This window comes from Danio rerio, chromosome 1 (genome assembly GCF_049306965.1).
Source record: "Danio rerio strain Tuebingen ecotype United States chromosome 1, GRCz12tu, whole genome shotgun sequence".
In the NCBI taxonomy this organism is placed as follows: domain Eukaryota; kingdom Metazoa; phylum Chordata; class Actinopteri; order Cypriniformes; family Danionidae; genus Danio; species Danio rerio.
Window position 1 is genome coordinate 43377498 of NC_133176.1, and position 18797 is coordinate 43396294.

General features: G+C 36.4%; 1 protein-coding gene and 2 long non-coding RNA genes across 7 annotated transcripts in view; 1 reads left to right on the forward strand and 2 right to left on the reverse strand.

Annotated features, from left to right (window-relative positions):
- Positions 1 to 364: 364 nt before the first annotated feature.
- On the reverse strand, positions 365 to 8342 carry LOC141386133 (uncharacterized). Its single transcript, XR_012407380.1, has 3 exons — positions 7255 to 8342; positions 2752 to 3076; positions 365 to 2611 (listed from the first exon to the last, which is right to left on the reverse strand). It is a non-coding gene; the product is annotated as an uncharacterized lncRNA (long non-coding RNA).
- Positions 365 to 18797, forward strand: part of vwa10.1 (von Willebrand factor A domain containing 10, tandem duplicate 1) — a 31107-nt gene continuing 12674 nt past the window's right edge. The window contains exons 1-7 of one of the 5 annotated variants that reach the window (XM_073952944.1): positions 365 to 472; positions 9790 to 9828; positions 14719 to 14928; positions 16286 to 16570; positions 17214 to 17307; positions 17443 to 17571; positions 18576 to 18762. In XM_073952944.1, the coding sequence (XP_073809045.1) occupies positions 14731 to 14928; positions 16286 to 16570; positions 17214 to 17307; positions 17443 to 17571; positions 18576 to 18762 (893 nt within the window). In that variant the 5' untranslated portion in view covers positions 365 to 472; positions 9790 to 9828; positions 14719 to 14730. The other 4 variants (XM_073952937.1, XM_021476833.3, XM_073952931.1 and 1 more) reach the window with 4 other exon arrangements.
- On the reverse strand, positions 5224 to 7083 carry LOC137495282 (uncharacterized). The gene is made up of 4 exons (XR_012407376.1): positions 7040 to 7083; positions 5833 to 5921; positions 5675 to 5740; positions 5224 to 5295 (listed from the first exon to the last, which is right to left on the reverse strand). It is a non-coding gene; the product is annotated as an uncharacterized lncRNA (long non-coding RNA).

An 18797-nucleotide genomic window follows, 5' to 3' on the forward strand; every position in this document is an offset into this window, starting at 1 on the left:
CACTGGAATGTTTCTATAGTTAGTGACACTTTTGGTGTTTTACGCAAAAGTTCAATTCAAGAATGATTGAAGCGGTGCCAATAAGCAAAATAGAAAGCATCATCTATTATAATCTTATTAAGTCTTGATTCCTATAACATGTCAAAATGACATCAAATTGACATCTAACATTGACGTCCAAAAACATGTCAAAATTATTACAAACCAGTCATAATGTTTTTGGATGCTAGTAATGTGGTGCCAGTAATTGTGTCTGTAAGGAAATCTTTTTGTAGAGGGCCTTTGTCTATGTGAAGTGGAACATGTTTTGTTTAAAATGAGGAACACACTGTCTGTTAAAAGATACGTTGGATTTCAGCCATATGCTCAATCTACATTCCAGCTTCAATTGTACACTTGATCTTTGTTTTGTAATGGTCTGAGTGTTTCCGATACCAGCAGGTTCTGAAGAATGAACCCAAACTTCTTTCAGGTCAAGTTCAATTCTTTTATCTTATCTGACATCTAAACTGTTTGATTAGATTTGATATGTGACCTAATTTTGCAGGCATGTTTCCATCGCAGCATGTTTTGTTATTGGTCCTGGAACAGGTTCTAATAACCAAAACAATAATTATCATTGCATGAACTACAGGAAACTATAATCGAGGTGTACAAGTAACTAAACTTGTGTGCTGTTTGCCATTATTGTTGTGAATAATCTTTAAAAATTGCTTCACTCTTTTTAGAATCCACTTAAAAAAATTAAAAAAATGATCATGCAACTGTTCTAAATCTATGGCTTTTATAAAACGTCAACATACAGAAAAGAGACAGATACAAAAGGGGAAGCAAACCATCAGCTTAATCATAGAAATGCACTTTACAGCGTCGTTTCTTTAAAGTTCAAGGTTTAATTATATATGTTTGAATTAAGGCAGCATTGTGGCTCAATGGTTAGCACAGTCTCTACACAGCAAGATGGTCGCTGGTTTGAGTCCTGCCTTAGTTTTCTTTTCTGTGAGGAGTTTGCATGTTCTCCCCATGTTCACGTGGGTTTCCTTTGGGTGCTTCGGTTTCCCCCACATGTCCAAAGACATAGTTGAAATAGATGAACTAAATTGGCCATAGTGCATTTGTGTGAATGTGAATAATGATGTTTTCTAGTTCTAGGTTGCACTTGCTGGGGTGACCCCTAAAAAATAAGCGACTAAGTTGAAGGAAAATAAAAGAATGAATTATTGTTTGAAATAAATGTAAATATTTGCTTTTAATTGCATTATATTTGTCTTAAATCCTTGTTAACATAAAGAACACTGTGTATGGTAGATCTTTTATTAAATCACTTTGCTGTCTGTATCTTTAGCCTTCCATAACAACAACAACATTAACCTGCTACCAGTTTCCAGCTTTCTTGAAAATATTCTTCTGTGTTCGATTGAAGAAACGATCACAAAATAACTTGAAACCTCTTGAGGTTGAGTAAATGTGGAGTAAATTTTCATTATTGGGTGAACTATCCCTTTAAACCTATTTTCAGCCTCAAATTCTGTGTTAAAGTATCTGTATGTGTGTAGTCCATTCTTTTTTAAATGATTTGTTTAACTTTTTTTACAATTAACAAACATAAACAACAACCATTAAGAACAAAGATGGAAAGGAAAAGTAGAAAAAATAAAATACAAAAAACAAACTGTATAGCTACACACTTTGATGCATCAAAGACACTGCAAGTGGGAAAGAAAATCAATAAATAAATGAACAAACAAACTAAGTACATAACTATATTAGGGACAGATGCCTACACATATACAATAATCCTAATGTTAAAATTTAAGGTAATAAAGGGTTACAAATAAAAGGTTATGTATTAGTATGAGGGTTGATCAGTCTAGATCCAGACAGAGCTTTAACATAAGAAAAAAAAGGGCTTCCAAATTTTAGCAAAAGTTCTGTTTTGTCTTTGAAGGAAGTATCTAATCCTCTCTAATTTCACAGTGCAGCCAATTCTAGCTGAAGATTATGGTTTATTTTAGCTTAACTGGCCTATTTTTCATTTTCACATAACAATTGTTTTTTATTAAAGTTTTTTCTTGAAAGAGTATGTTATAACATTATTCAAAAATGTTTGTTTAGTTGCTACTGTAAGCTTATATATAATTGTTTCAAGAGTTCACACTTAGCTGATGATTGATTATAAAGCCTGTTTGGCATGCTGTCCTGAAGATAGCCCTGAGCTCATAAGATCCTCGAGCCCTGGGCTCCCTCCCGTTGCAAGGCGAGAGGGGAGTTTCAGGGGAGTATCAGGTAGAACTCGAGAACTCCCCACTTCTGTAGTTGCTAATGAACAGATAGTGATGGCTCTTAGGAGATAACTACTTACTAGGTGCATGTCTATGGTGGCAATTTGGATTAGTCAATTAACTTAAGTTGCATGTTTATGGACGGTGAGAGGAAACCGGAGGGCCTGGGGGAAACCCACTTGAGCACGGGGAGAACGTGTAAACTCCGCACAGAAACCTCAGCTGGCTTGGCAATGACTATAACCAAAGACGTTCTTGCTGTGAGGCAACAGTGCTAGCCACTGGGCCACAGTGCCACCCATAGGAGGCAATAGTATGATCCTGCACAACTGGAGTAGCTGCACTCTCAGGACCGCATTTTTAGGACCGTATTTTTGGACCCTAGTTTTTTGCGGAAGCGCCACCTACCGGATTGGATGACATAGTGAATCTGCATTTCTAGGACTCGTTTTGTAACTGCGCCACCTACCGAATTGGATTATAATGACCTTATTCTCCGCGGATGAGCGGGCGCTGCCATTTGAATCTTTTTGGCATGAGACTTCCATTCATTTTTAGACATTAAAAACTGCTCGTTTCGCTGTTTGATGTTGCAAACTGATATTTCCTTGTTATATTATTCTACTTGGTCTGTATAGTCATGCAAACATTTGTTTGTAGAGCAAGTAGTTTGACCGTTTTTTGCCGTTTATTATTCCTTGTCATTTCTCCCATAGGCGACTGAAACGGAAGTTCTAAGACAATTGCGAAAACAGGCGCACTTCCGCATTTCAGAATAAGGTCAATAGCGGAAACTTTCAGGCACTTTTTTCCAGAGGTTAAAGTGTAAAACGCCTGCTTTAAGTAACAATTTTAAAATGAAACAAATGAATTTACACCTAAAATATAAATGAATAAATAGAGTTGAGCGCCTTAAAAGTCTAAAATTCCTTGAAAAATACTGTATATTGATGAACCCCATTACATTGAACTAATTAGCTCAGTATTAAGGAAAATAGATTGAAATCAAATGGGATCAGTATTTTCAGTTACTAATTTAAAACCAGGTTGTAAAGGTTTTAGAAATTCAATACACAAGAATGATTCAAGAATGTACATTTATATTAATATCCACACACTCTTTTTGTATTAATGGAATTCAACCACAAAAATGACCCCACTGTTTATTCAGTTGCTGCATTCAATTTTTTATTCCTGTGAATGAGAGAGAAGAAGAGAGTTCAAGTATATATATATATATATATATATATATATATATATATATATATATATATATATATATATATATATACACACATATATATATATTTATATATATATATATATATATATATATATATATATATATATATATATATATATATATGTGTGTGTGTGTGTGTGTGTGTGTGTATATATATATATATGTATATATATATATATATATATATATATATATATATATATATATATATGTATGTATATATACATACATATATATATATATATATATATATATATATATATATATATATATATATATATGTATGTATATATACATATATATACATATATATATATATATATATATATATATATATACATACACACACACACACACACAAACACACACAAACATATTTATATATATATATATATATATATATATATATATATATATATATATATATATATATATATATATATATATTTATACATATACATATATATTTATACATATACATATATATACATACATACACACAGTGGGGTAAATAAGTATTCAACACGTTTCCAATTGTCTCAGAAAACATATTTCTAAAGGTGCTATTGACCTGAAAACCAAAGAAAAAAATATATGAATAGAAAACAAATCTAATTACTTTACAAATTGTTATCAACATCTGGTGAAAATTTCACGTCAACAGCACCTTTATAAATATGTTTTCTGAGAAAAATGGAAACGTGTTGACTATTCAATTCAATTTCAATTAATTTCATCTTTATTTCTAAAGCACTTTTACAATGTAGATTGTGTCAAAGCAGCTTAACATTTATTAAATTCAGTTCAGTCACTATTCAAGTCCAAACACTGAAAAGCAAATCCATCGATGCACAGTTCCACAAGTCCTAAACCAAGCAAGCCAATGGCGACAGTGGAGGAACAAAACTTTACCAATTGATAAAAGTGAAGGAATAAACCTTGAGAGAAACCAGGCTCAGTTGGGCACAACCATTTCTCCTCTGGCCACACCTCACGTGCAGAGCTGCAGTCTAGGCGCTGGACGCTGAAGAACACTGGGCGTCCATCGTGGAGAAGCTGCAGGTGTAAGTAGGTCACCAGCAGGTTTTCGGGCTGGACCACAGAATCAATGCGGGCACTCATCTGTCACTGGGGTCTTTCATTAATCAGTCTCATGCTCTCCACTTCTCCATGACCACCACTGCATCTGCTCATGATACGGTCTGTTTCAGGATTATGGATACATCTAGAAGTCCTCTATGGTGGCATCATCTCTACACAGGTCACGATCTCTAGAGGCCTCTGGATAAATATCCCCAGGTGGAAATAGGGAACAAGGAAAATAATTAGCGCAGCTGCTGTTCATAGTGTATCTAAACAAAAGATATTAAATATCAAGACAAAAATGAACTGCTATGAGATAAAATAGAAGTTATGTAAGTAAACATGAAACGCACATGATTATTTATAACAAAATGTCTGGTGCATTAAGACAGCAAGAGTGTGTCCTCCAGGTGGTTTGTCAATCCCACTCACCCGCATAGAGCACATGGGGCAGCACAGTGGTTAGCACCGTCGCCTCACAGCAAGAAGGTTGCTGGTTCAAGCCCCGGCTGGGCCAGCGGTCATTTCTGTGTGGAGTTTGCATGTTCTCCCCATGTTCAAGTGTATGAGTGTAAATGGGTGTTTCCTAGTACTGGGTTGCGGCTGGAAGGATATCCACTGTGTAAAACATATGCTGCATAAGTTGGCGGTTCATTCTGCTGTGGCAACCCCTGATAAATAAAGGGACTAAGCCGAAAAGAAAATGAAGGAATATATATATTCTTGAATATGTAAAATCATGTATATGAACTTAAAAGGTTAATCAATTGTTATGCAATTAAATTTTGATTAATATTTAATATAAGTGGTATAATAACAAACATTTGCTTTACAGTGTTAGCTATAATATATATATATATATATATATATATATATATATATATATATATATATATATATATATATATATATATATATATAAATATATATATATATATATATATATATATATATATATATATATATATATATATATATATATATATATATATGCACTGTTGGGAGAACCAAACAGGAAACCTTACTGCCAACTCCATATTTTTTAGTATATAAAAGCAATACCCACCTATTGAATGGTCTCTCTTCTTTCGTCAGTTGTTTGTCAATCTGTCTGTTAAATTCTTTTACTTCACTGAAATAGAGAACAATCACTGTTGAGTTAACATATATACCAGTAACAAAAAGGCTCTTTGAGCATTGTGCAAAAATTAACCATATTCTGACCTGTAATGATAATCTTTACCAGAAAGAAAGCCCTGCTCAGCATCATCCAAAGACAAGCTCCTCAAGACACCCAGAGCATGTACGATGGCCTATGAAAAAAATAAAATCATTTAAATATGGAGTAAAATACCACTACAGAACAGCAATGCATTTTACATGGGTTCATAAATGAGTAGCACCCAGCATGCAGTTTAAATACTTATTTGGCCAGACATTCCTCTGGAAAATGAACACCACAGATAAGCTGCACTTCATCATAGATATGCTATAAACTCAAGAACACAGCTAGCATTTGTAACTGTATTTATAAACTGCTTATCAATGTCTATTAAATGTAGAGTTAATGCTAAACAAATAAAATATTAATAAATTAACTAGTTATTAAATGCTTAATAAATTATTTATAGTATGCAGATGTTATAAAGTGTTACTCAACAGATTGAGATAACCTCAATGAAAATATTCCTGTAGTTTGTTTTCTTTTCTTCCTACAATGAGCCTAAGCAATCCAATCATATTGGCCATCACTTCTTATTCGCCAGGTAAAACATACCTAATATACATTAAAGATATGAGACTTTATATGGTTAAGGCCTGCAGAATAAGCCTAACTTTTAAAACCGTCAAACATCTCATTCATCACTGTAAAACGATGACAAAACATCAGGCTAATAACACTGTGGGGCAAACAGGCAGTCAGCACAATTTTTAATGTGCTAATGTAATACAACGTTAAATAATGTTTTTTTACACGAATTTAGCAAAATATAGATAAATCTGAAACTCTCACATCAAACGTGCTTTTACCATCTTAGTTTAATGCATGTGTCACTAAGCACATTAGCCGTTAAGTCAACAAGCCATTAAATCAACATGTTTCACTAAACCATTGTCACGAACTACGATCGTCGTAGCATTTAATCAAACTAGAAAATGAACTCTAGAAAATTATTAACAGTTATAGCAGCTCTCACTCTGGCTGTGTAAAATTATCCATATTTATTATTATCATATTTTATTCTTCTTCTGGAAAAAAAAGTCGTCACGTAACATTTTTGTCCCAGTCCCCAGACCCTTGAAAGTGGGGTAAATCATGCAGGCTAATCTGGCATTTCTGCATAAACTCAGAGTATAAAACATCAGCATTACAAAATAAACACATACTTTAACAGTTTAAAATAAAACTTAATAGAAAATCGGTACTTACACTTTCCTTGTCATCCGTGTCGTCCATTAGCGCATCCATGATCCAATCCGACAGTTGACGCTGTCACAAAAAACTAGGGTCCTAAAGATGTGGTCCTAAAAATGCGGTCCTGAGAGTGCAGCTACTCCAGTTGTGCAGGATTACCCTTCTCATAGGAGGAGGAGTAGGGGTGGAAGGGGGGATTTTTTAAGACAAAGATGACTGTGGTATAGAACCTAGGGTATTTATAGTGGCTTAGGAATCGTCTGATTGGTGAATCGTGAATTGGATAATGCGGGGCCGCAAGCAATCATAAGCACGTGATCCTCTCGAAATTAGTTTATAAATAAACTTCACTTAGTGATTTACTATGTCAGACTCATTTATTCTACAATCTGTACAACACTCTGAACTGCCGGTCTTAAATATCCAGAAAAATAGTTACTTGGCAGCAGTGTCAAAGCAATAGTGCAGCATCAGCTATTGTGACTGTCTGTAAACATAATGAGATATGAAAAGAGCAAACCCTATTGGGCCCATTTTTACTGATGGTCTATTTTATCTGAGACTATGTTTTGTATGAAAGTTTATAATAGTACAGATGATGCTTTCGGTTGGTTAAATTTTTTTTAAACCTCAAACTTATTGGCACCACTTCAATCATTCATAAAAAGAGATTTTTGCATAGGATAATAAGTTGATAAGGTTGATAAGTTTAAAACTTCTGAACCTCTAGAAATGTCATTGCTGTAATGCTCTGTTCGCTGGTTGCCCAGCATCCTCTCATAATAAACTTCAGCTAGTACAAAATGCAGCTGCCAGAGTTCTTAGCAGGTCTAGAATATATGACCATATCACCCCAATTTTATCCTCCTTACACTGGCTGCATGTTAAGTTCCATATTGATTATAAAACATTGTTTGTTACCTAAAATGCTTTAAATAATGTAGCTCCTGTTCATCTATCCAACCTTCTGTCTAACTACAATCCAAACAGCTCTTTAACCAGTTAAACTCTGCTGCTATTTTGGGATTTCCACCTGGATTTTGCCAACGCATATTTAAAAGCTTCCCAAATCCACGTGCAGAGGTGTAAATGCAAAAATTTGGTATCATTTTAAAGAAAACCCTTTGAATTTTCATAAAACACTATTGAAAATGTTTAAAATATCTGTATATGTTGTCTGTGTCATAATAAACACCTAAAAAAGAGGCACTTTTTGTATTTTTTTTAGTTAACTCAAATTTGAAAGTGTACCTTTTAGGTTCTGTGTGGTCTAGGGTGCTGTAATTAATTTTGGTGGTTCCTGCACATGTCTGTAATCGATGACATCACAAACCCGGTACCGGGTCCGCCCAGTTTAACAGATCTGAAAACTCAGGGATTCTGGTAGTACCAAATAGCAAAGTCTACTAAAGGAGGTTGAGCCTTCTCATTTATGGCTCACAAACTCTAGAATAGCCTTCCTTATAATGTCCAAATTAAAATTAAAGACCCATCTTTTTAGCAAAGCGTATACACAATGCATTGCATAATGCATGAGTGTGCTTCATGCAGGTGAGTGGGCTTGACAACCACCTGTAGGACACACTCCACCTGTCTTAATGCACCAGATATTTTGTTAGAAACTCTAATATACTTTACCTGTTTGTTTCTATGTTTGTTTATTTTACTGCTATTTTCACTTATAACAGTTCATTTTTGCATCTCGTTTAAATACACTATGAACAGCAGCTACGCTAATTACTTTCTTTATTCTCTGTTTCCTCCTGGGGATATTCATCCCGAGGCCGCCAGAGATTATACAGCGCCATTGATGCGATCCAAGGCCTGTGAAGGATTTATGTCAAGGTGTATAAAATTCTGGACCAGGCTGTACTCTGAGCTGATGCTGTGGTGGTCATGAAGGAGCGGAGAGCGTGAGACTGATTCCTGAAAGGCCCAGTGACAAACGAGTCTCTGCATTGATCGCGTGGGTGCCTGAACACCCGCCTGCAGTTCTCCATGATGGACATCCAGCGTTCACCAGCCTTCATCGCCTAGACTGCAGCTCTGCAAAAGAAGTTTGACCAGAGTAGAAATGGTCGTACCCAACAGAGCCTGGTTTCTCTCAAGGTTTTTTTTCCTTCACTTATTCCTTCACGTCAAGTTTGTTCCTCACTACTGTCATCACTAGCTTGCTTGGTTTGGGACTTGTAGAGCTGTGCTTCGGTGGATTTGCTCTTCAGTGTTTTGATTTCAGCAGTGAAAATTAAACCACACTGAGCTGAACTAAACTTACCTTCAATTCTGAAAACTGGACTGAAGCAGTTACAATTTACTAGAACTTCTAAGTTAAGCTGCTTTGACACAATCTACATTGTAAAAGCGCTATAGAAATAAAGATAACCTGAATTGAATCATTACTTTAGAAATATTCCAGTGGTTTCTGTGCGTATGGTGTCATGTGACAATTTTAAAACTCAGTAATATGGAATATTAAACAAATCTATATAAAAAACTGTGATTTTTATTTATTCTATAAAACAAATCCATATCGCTCACCCATAAACTAAACTTTTAGCTCTCATCCAACAGGTTTTTCAAAAATGTGGTTCCATAATCAAAAAGCACTAGCAAGAGTTTCAGTCCTTCTGAAGACCAAGTGGGTGTGGGGGAATGAAATCTGTCTTCATTCCAGGTCAAAGCATATCTATTTGTAAAAGGCAGGTAAACTTGCACGAACCTGACAAAGTGAGCTTTACTTTCTTTTTTGCTCCCACTTTCTTTAGGTTCATTAGACCATAAACAGTCTGGGTGAATTCATTTCGGTAAGTTACAGTAGTGCTATGCTTAAATAAGTTATTAAACGTAAAGTAAGTGACATTTTTCATAATTTCCTTTTTTTTTTTTTAAATCTTTTTTTTTCAATTATGCAATCTCTTTTCTTGCCAGAAGTCTTACAAGATTTGTGTGACACATGTAACATGTGAAAGAATATCTAGTCTGTGAATTCAAACAAAGTTTGCATATATATTCTCGTATAAAATCTGCTTCAAGTGAATGAAGATATATCTTTGCTTTTGCAGTTTTGTAATGTTACATTTAACAAGGAATTTTTGTTGTGTAGAAAATCACAATTTTATTAAACAAGTTAAAACGGACAAAAAATATTTGTTAGCATAATATTTGTCCGAGATAGAACTATTGAAAATCTGGAATTTGAGGGTTCAGAAAAATAAAAAAAATTGATACAAATCACCTTTAAAAGTTGTTATTTAAAAATGCTTTTTTATGCATCTGAAATCACACACTGTATTAGGTGAAAGTATACCAAATCTGTGTCTTTAAATAAAATTTGTATATTTATTCTTGTACAAAATCTGCTAAGGTAATGAATATATATCTTTGCTTTTGCAATTGTGTAATGCTACATTAAACAAGGGTATTTATTGTTGTGTAAAAATTTACACTTTAATCAAACAAGTTAAAAAGTACAAAAAATATGTATTTGTTAAAAAAATACTTGGCCAAGATTTAACTATTGTAATTTAAAAATGGAGAAAATTTTCTTTAAAAGTTGACCAAAACAATAGTGACAAAATTACTATATTTCAATTTTAAAAAGCAGACTAACATAATATTGCGCCTGTAGTAAATCCTTATTACATTCACATTTATACTATGTAGAAAATACCTTGTAAGTTGTAACACAATTTACAAGACAATTATTAACTAGACAAACAATTATTAATCAAAATAGTAACATACCAAAAGTATGGTGGCCGAAAGAGCTTAAAGCGCTGCAATTTAAGAAAACACTTGCAATTACACAAAACACCAGCAAATAAAGAAACGATCTCCGTCAATTTGACAGCACATGTGTTGCAAATTCTCACAACACAAACAAATGAAGAAGCGCGCTGCAAATCGGTCACAACACTTGCAAATATCCACGCAGCACAACGGAAATCTTTCAAGGGGACCCAAAAACATGACGGACCCTGCTAAAATATGGATGTTAATATGTCGTGTAATCAGGATATTAAAATAAATGAAAAACAGATCACCTTTCAAAAACCACCTATCACTTCTCTGAGCAGCAGTCACAGTGTCATGACCACAGGCGACATAAAAACACATTCATATCTCAGCACGGTCCGTCATGGTTTTGGGTCCCCAGATACATTTCCGTTGTGTTACGTGGATATTTGCAAGTGTTGTGACAAATTTGCAGCACATCTCTTCAGTTGTTTGTGTTGTGACCGATTTGCAGCGCGTTTCTTCAGTTGTTTGTGTTGTGACTGATTTGCAGTGCGTTTCTTCAGTTGTTTGTGTTGTGACTGATTTGCAGCGCGTTTCTTCAGTTGTTTGTGTTGTGACTGATTTGCAGTGCGTTTCTTCAGTTGTTTGTTTTGTGACTGATTTGCAGTGCGTTTTTTCAGTTGTTTGTGTTGTGACTGATTTGCAGTGCGTTTCTTCAGTTGTTTGTGTTGTGACTGATTTGCAGTGCGTTTCTTCAGTTGTTTGTGTTGTGACTGATTTGCAGTTCGTTTCTTCAGTTGTTTGTGTTGTGACTGATTTGCAGTGCGTTTTTTCAGTTGTTTGTGTTGTGACTGATTTGCAGTGCGTTTCTTCAGTTGTTTGTGTTGTGACTGCAGTATGTTTCTTCAGTTGTTTGTGTTGTGACTGATTTGCAGTGCGTTTCTTCAGTTGTTTGTGTTGTGACCGATTCGGAGTGAGTTTCTTCAGTTGTTTCTGTTGTGACTGATTTGCAGTGCGTTTCTTCAGTTGTTTGTTTTGTGACTGATTTGCAGTGCGTTTCTTCAGTTGTTTGTGTTGTGACTGATTTGCAGTGCGTTTCTTCAGTTGTTTGTGTTGTGACTGATTTGCAGTGAGTTTCTTCAGTTGTTTGTGTTGTGACTGATTTGCAGTGCGTTTCTTCAGTTGTTTGTGTTGTGACTGATTTGCAGTGCGTTTTTTCAGTTGTTTGTGTTGTGACTGATTTGCAGTGCGTTTCTTCAGTTGTTTGTGTTGTGACTGCAGTATGTTTCTTCAGTTGTTTGTGTTGTGACTGATTTGCAGTGCGTTTCTTCAGTTGTTTGTGTTGTGACCGATTCGAAGTGAGTTTCTTCAGTTGTTTCTGTTGTGACTGATTTGCAGTGCGTTTCTTCAGTTGTTTGTTTTGTGACTGATTTGCAGTGCGTTTCTTCAGTTGTTTGTGTTGTGACTGATTTGCAGTGCGTTTCTTCAGTTGTTTGTGTTGTGACCAATTTGTAGTACGTTTCTTCAGTTGTTAGTGTTGTGACTGATTTGCAGTTCGTTTCTTCAGTTGTTTCTGTTGTGACTGATTTGCAGTGCGTTTCTTCAGTTGTTTGTGTTGTGACTGATTTGCAGTTCGTTTCTTCAGTTGTTTGTGTTGTGACTGATTTGCAGTGCGTTTCTTCAGTTGTTTGTGTTGTGACTGATTTGCAGTGCGTTTCTTCAGTTGTTTGTGTTGTGACTGATTTGCAGTGCGTTTCTTCAGTTGTTTGTGTTGTGACTGATTTGCAGTTCGTTTCTTCAGTTGTTTGTGTTGTGACTGATTTGCAGTGCGTTTCTTCAGTTGTTTGTGTTGTGACTGATTTGCAGTGCGTTTCTTCAGTTGTTTGTGTTGTGACTGATTTGCAGTGCGTTTCTTCAGTTGTTTGTGTTGTGACTGATTTGCAGTTCGTTTCTTCAGTTGTTTGTTTTGTGACTGATTTGCAGTGCGTTTCTTCAGTTGTTTGTGTTGTGACTGATTTGCAGTGCGTTTCTTCAGTTGTTTGTGTTGTGACCGATTCGGAGTGAGTTTCTTCAATTTTTTCTGTTGTGACCGATTTGCAGTGCGTTTCTTCAGTTGTTTGTGTTGTGACTGATTTGCAGTGCGTTTCTTCAGTTGTTTGTATTGTGACTGATTTGCAGTGCGTTTCTTCAGTTGTTTGTGTTGTGACTGATTTGCAGTGCGTTTCTTCAGTTGTTTGTGTTGTGACTGATTTGCAGTGCGTTTCTTCAGTTGTTTGTGTTGTGACTGATTTGCAGTGCGTTTCTTCAGTTGTTTGTGTTGTGACCGATTTGCAGTGCGTTTCTTCAGTTGTTTGTGTTGTGACTGATTTGCAGTTCGTTTCTTCAGTTGTTTGTGTTGTGACTGATTTGCAGTGCGTTTCTTCAGTTGTTTGTGTTGTGACTGATTTGCAGTGCGTTTCTTCAGTTGTTTGTGTTGTGACTGATTTGCAGTGCGTTTCTTCAGTTGTTTGTGGTACTAGTGGGTAGTACACAGCAATAGAGCAGATAGAAATACCCTTGTAAATATGAGAAAAAAAGCATTGGCAGAATACTCGATTAAATAATATATATTTATTTATATAAATAGTTTATAATAGAGTGTTATACAGCATCCAAGGAAATAGTGCTTTGGAATGACATCATCGTGCCTTCCACCATAGCAGCAGATCAGCTTTACAAACAATAACAAATCTCTTGTCTGTTAGCTTGTGTCTACCATTGCTATGGTGATTCAGTGTTTGCAAGGAAATGCAGAGAAGTAAGTTGTTATATTATCAACAGTAGAAAACTATTAGATTTATATCTTCTAATGTTTTAAATGCGCATTTACTGTAAAATTTTACTTTTAATAAGATGCTGAAATGATGTCTGTCAGTGTCTGTATAAACAGACTTTGGGAGTGCTTTAGACGACCAATCACTTCTTAAGATATGAAAACGGGCCAATGAAATGCCAATTGAATTGGCGGAGCTTAGCTCCAAAGCTGAAAATGATGAGCCAATTAGGCCTATATCAGTCGGCTGTGTGAGTCCGCTCATCAGAATTGTTGCTTCAGACCCGATCTGAGACTGAAGAACCTTTCTCTTGAGCTGACTTCCAATGTTGAAGAAAGCATTTCCTTCACCAGTGCGGGAGAAGACGTTTTAGCAGTGGTTGAGCTGGGTTTCCCGTCCCCTTGGTGTTTCGCTGGTGATCTAAAAGAGCAGTTTCTACAAAGAGCAGAATTCCCTAAGAGAGCACAAGGTTGTGCAGCGCGTCTTTTTAAAGATGTTGTTTCGATGCGTTTCTGGATGCGGTAGTTTCCTCGCCCCGGATGACAGGCACGAGTATAGTGTCACATGCTTTGGGGTCCAAGCATGATTTGCAGAGCGTTTCTTCAGTTGTTTGTTTTGTGATGGATTTGCAGCGCGTCTCTTCAGTTGTTTGTGTTGTGACTGATTTGCAGCACGTGTGCTGTCAAATTGATGAAGATCGTTTCTTTATTTGTTGGTGTTTTGTGTAATTGCATGTGCTTTCTTAAATTGCAGCGCGTTAAGCTCTCTCTGCCACTGTACAAAAGAATATGTAATTTCAGACTTTTCGTTGATCTGACAGACATGGTAAACTCTCTAGCTTATTAGTACTGTGCTGCATGACCTGAGATTTAACCCCTTAACTGTCCATGATATGTACTCTCTGATATGTACTGTGATACTGTTTGGGACACAGAACTGAAATTACCTTGTCCAAAACCTCAATACATTGGATATAAGATCTAAGTATGCTCTTCATTTTAAAGATGACACTTGTCAGATTGTTGTCAGATATTTTTTTTCAAAGAGTTCAATTTAAAAACAAAATTAACTATGTAGGTTCAAGTTTCTTAACTTGCTGAACAAAATAATCTAAATTTATACTTGTTTTGACTATGCCCACAGTTGTGAACAGTCATGGTGTCTGTGGTTGTAGTGGCTGTGTTTCTCCTCTTGGGGGCGCTCTATCAGTCTCCTCAGACTTCAGCATTCAAGATATTTTCTTCTGAAGGATCCCTCACACATCAGCAAATTACTGAAGAAGCTTTCCTCCGCAAGATGGCGCAAGTGTGTCTTAAAACAGCCACTTCCAGAGGACAAAACGTCACACTACTTGTAAGAAAACAATATGGGTGTGAACTAATTTGTGAATTGACAAAGGGTTTAATGTAAACTGAACAGATTTTGGGCAGGAAAATCAGCGTTTACCTTTCAGTTAGGCTGTAGTTTATATTCCTTCACAGGACATACATTTTTTGCATGTGGGATAAAATGGTTAATCCTTATCAGACTTTGTCAACACCAGTTGAGACATTTGAACAAAATTATTATATAAAAAGTGAGACAACCAAGGGATACAGACTACTGCTCACTGTACTGAACATGAGAATAATGTTTTTAAGAGGACACACACACACACACACACACACACACACACACACACACACACACACACACACACGTAAGCTCACAACTGAAAAATTTGCCATTATTAGAAAACGTGTTAGAATTTGGACTTTTGTTTTCACTATAGTAAAGGCCCTTTCTGATTCTCCTGTCAGTTATTATTGGCTGGACAAATTTATGAAACGGAAACCCTGTTTGAGCTTCTTTTTTAAAAATCTTACTAAATTTTAAAAAGTATCTTCTTCAAGATTTTCACGCAACAACGACCAAACTTCAGACCTTCCATTCTAAACAACATATCTTTTCTAACTTGGGTTAGACAGACAATTAAATCTGTGAAAAAAATCCCATATACTTTTATTGAGGGTGCATGCTGATTCTTCAAACATTAAATATGACAGACCTCATCCCAATTCAGTACCTTCTACATGTATCTACAATACATAACCACCCAGGTAGCAAAGAATTATGACCCAGATTTGGCATAAAGCTGGTACAGTGGACATTCTTCCGGCACTGGCATGTATACAGCATGTGGGCTGAACATGGCCTGGGTTTGGCATCGTTTTATTGGTGGCACTCACAACTTGGGCCAGATTTCAAATGTAGTGTTTGGTCTAGATGTTGAATAAATATATGTGGGCCACGTAAGTTTGGCCTATCTTGACCCACTTTTAAAATCCATTTAAATTATTTTTAAGTAACGAGAAAAGCATGGGCAATGCAGTGGCGCAGTATGTAGTGCTGTCGCCTCACAGCAAGAAGGTCACTGGTTCGAGTCTCGGCTAGGTCAGTTGGTGTTTCTGTGTGGAGTTTGTATGTTCTCTCTGTGTTTGCGTGGGTTTCCTCCGGGTGCTCAGGTTTCCCCCACAATCCAAAGACTCATGATACTTTGTAAGGTTGATTACGTCACTTTACTTGACATTTTCTGCAAACCTGGACCAGCTATATCATTGTGAATATTCATTATACATTTATTGGTAGCTAACAGAGAAGTTTAAAAATCATAAATACAACTTGTTCTAAAGTGTTTCTGCATATGCTTATATTTTGTTCTTTTCTACAGATCAACAGCAAACTGACAGCAAGTATTGTTGAAAGAGCCTGCTCAAATGCATATTCAACCCTGTTAAAAATACCCACTTTTACAGCGGTTATAGTCCAGGCGACTCTTAGCAATGCGGCTGTGGATAGAAAGCAATTCAGTACTGCTCATCATTTCGATGAAGAAGATTTCAAAAATGGACGGGATCTCATCACTCAGGGTATGACCGCTGTAAAAGTCAGTGTAAAACAGGGGAACTACTTGGCTGCCCGCACCAGCCTGGGGACTGTATGCCACACTTTACAGGTAAGTTGGTCATGAAGAACATACTTATGCTGGCCTCATACAATGAAAATCCCTGAGTAACTATTTTTATTGTGTTTGTGGGACTTTCTGCCAGAGTAGTATTTATGAATGCATTACGAATTGTAACAAATATATGCAACCCAGGCTCATTCTGATTACGTACACCTATTTACATTTCTGGACAGTGCAAATTACGTCCCAGGAGCTACGTATTTTTTTGCAGTTTTTGTTTTTGTGAATCCAACAGAGGCAGCTGTGTACTCTTTGAGATCTCAAATTTTTTCTTGAATGTGCCATGTGCACCTGCTGTTCTCACATAAATCCACTAGAGGAAGCTGTTGACTTACTGACTGACTGACCAACCAACCGATCCCCCCACCCATAGTATTTTAAAAAGCACCTATTGACCTAAACACCACTTCTCTAAACCCAACCGACAGTGTTATGTTTTCAGCTTTCATTGGTAAGGGGTCAGCTGGTAAGCAGGAAAAGGAATGATGTCATACTGCCCTGTAGCGTTGGTTTTAATGATGAATTGCAGCCATACGTAATTCTGGCCACATAATTTGTGATTTCCAGAAACGTATATAGGGCTACATTTTCAGGAGGAGCCGATGTTGCAGGAATGTGTTTTTGTTCACAGGATTTCTATAGTCACAGTAACTGGGTGGAACTAGGAAGCACAGATCCTTACAGCACCCTGATTAAACCTGAGCTTCCTCTCAGTAATCTAGCAGGTATAGTTGTTTATAAAGTAATGCAAGTTTTCATCTCAAAATTAAATTAGCTTTCTTAGCACTATATCTTATAGTCTTTCTAACTGTCCATGATCGTATGATTATGTCTTTCTGGATGTATGGCTGGATATCTAGGTCCTAATACAAAAACATGCAAAAGCTGTGTTGGAGACGACTGCACTGACAACATTTTGCCAGAGATTATACAACAGAAACTACTGACCTCAGGATATTTCTCGCTTATTACTCCAAAAAAACCTGCAGGTAAGTAAGCTTAGCCTCTCAAGCGCACTTGTTGGTTTAAATAATGCTTTGACTTTAATGGTTAAATTCGAACAGTCTCAATGCAATTCTTCTGCTGAATCTCCAGGGAGAGAATGAAGCTCTTAATCACACCTGGACCATTGTAAATACAAAAGTTCTGTCATAAACTCTGTGTGCGCAGGCTGAAAGTTCACTGCTCCTTAACTAAATGACACAGGTGATTGGTTAAGCTGTGGTTGAACAGCAAATGAGCTGCTCCTCAACATTTTAAATAGGGGTTTTTAGAGACCCTCCTCCACCCCAGCTCCACCTGTGTTTGGATTTGCTACGTTGGCTGCAGTGTGTTAAATTTCTTAGTTTGCATGTCTGTGAATTCTGGCAGAAGTATATAATTCATTCTTTAATTTTCATTCGGGTCAGTTTTTATTTCAGAGGTTGCCACAGTGGTGTGAACCTCCAATGATTCCAGCATATGTTCTATGGAAACACCCATACTTTCTCATTCTTACACTACAGACAATCTAATTCACCTATACAGCATGTCTTTAGACTGTGGGGGAAACTGGAGCACCCAAAGGAAACCCATGCAAACACAGGGAGAACATACAAACTCCACACAGAAATGCCAACTGGTCCAGCCGGGACTTCTTGATGTGAGGCAACAGTGCTAGCCACTGAGCCATTGTGATGCCTGTAGCATATAATAATCAATAATAATAATAAAACATAAGGCATCAAAGCAGCAGCAGCATAGCAGATCTATGCAGCCAAGACTAAACACATCAACATTGCCACATTCATATACTGTATATTACCATAGTAAAACTTGACAGAACCATGACAGAATTAAATTTTTTTAAGTGGGTTACTTTAAAGTTCTGTAACTTTCAATATGTGTTTTTAAGAACATTTTGATTCTACATCTCAAGAAAGATCTCAAAAAAAAGTTCTCAAAAGTTCTCAAACACCTGGCTTAAATAAAAGTGCATTTAACTCTCTCTCAGGCAAGTGCAGCCATGGTGGCTTTTTTGACAGAACCAGTTACACAGAACCCACTGGAGGAATCAATAAAGATGACATTGCCTCAAGTCATGGCTTCCTTCATCAGCGGGCTGCTAACATGGCCATTAATGCTACAATGGAGATGCTGGAAGACATCCGACTGGCCGTAGGCGACCTAGCCTTTCTGCGGTACTTTATGCTACTCAATCTATATTTATGCATGG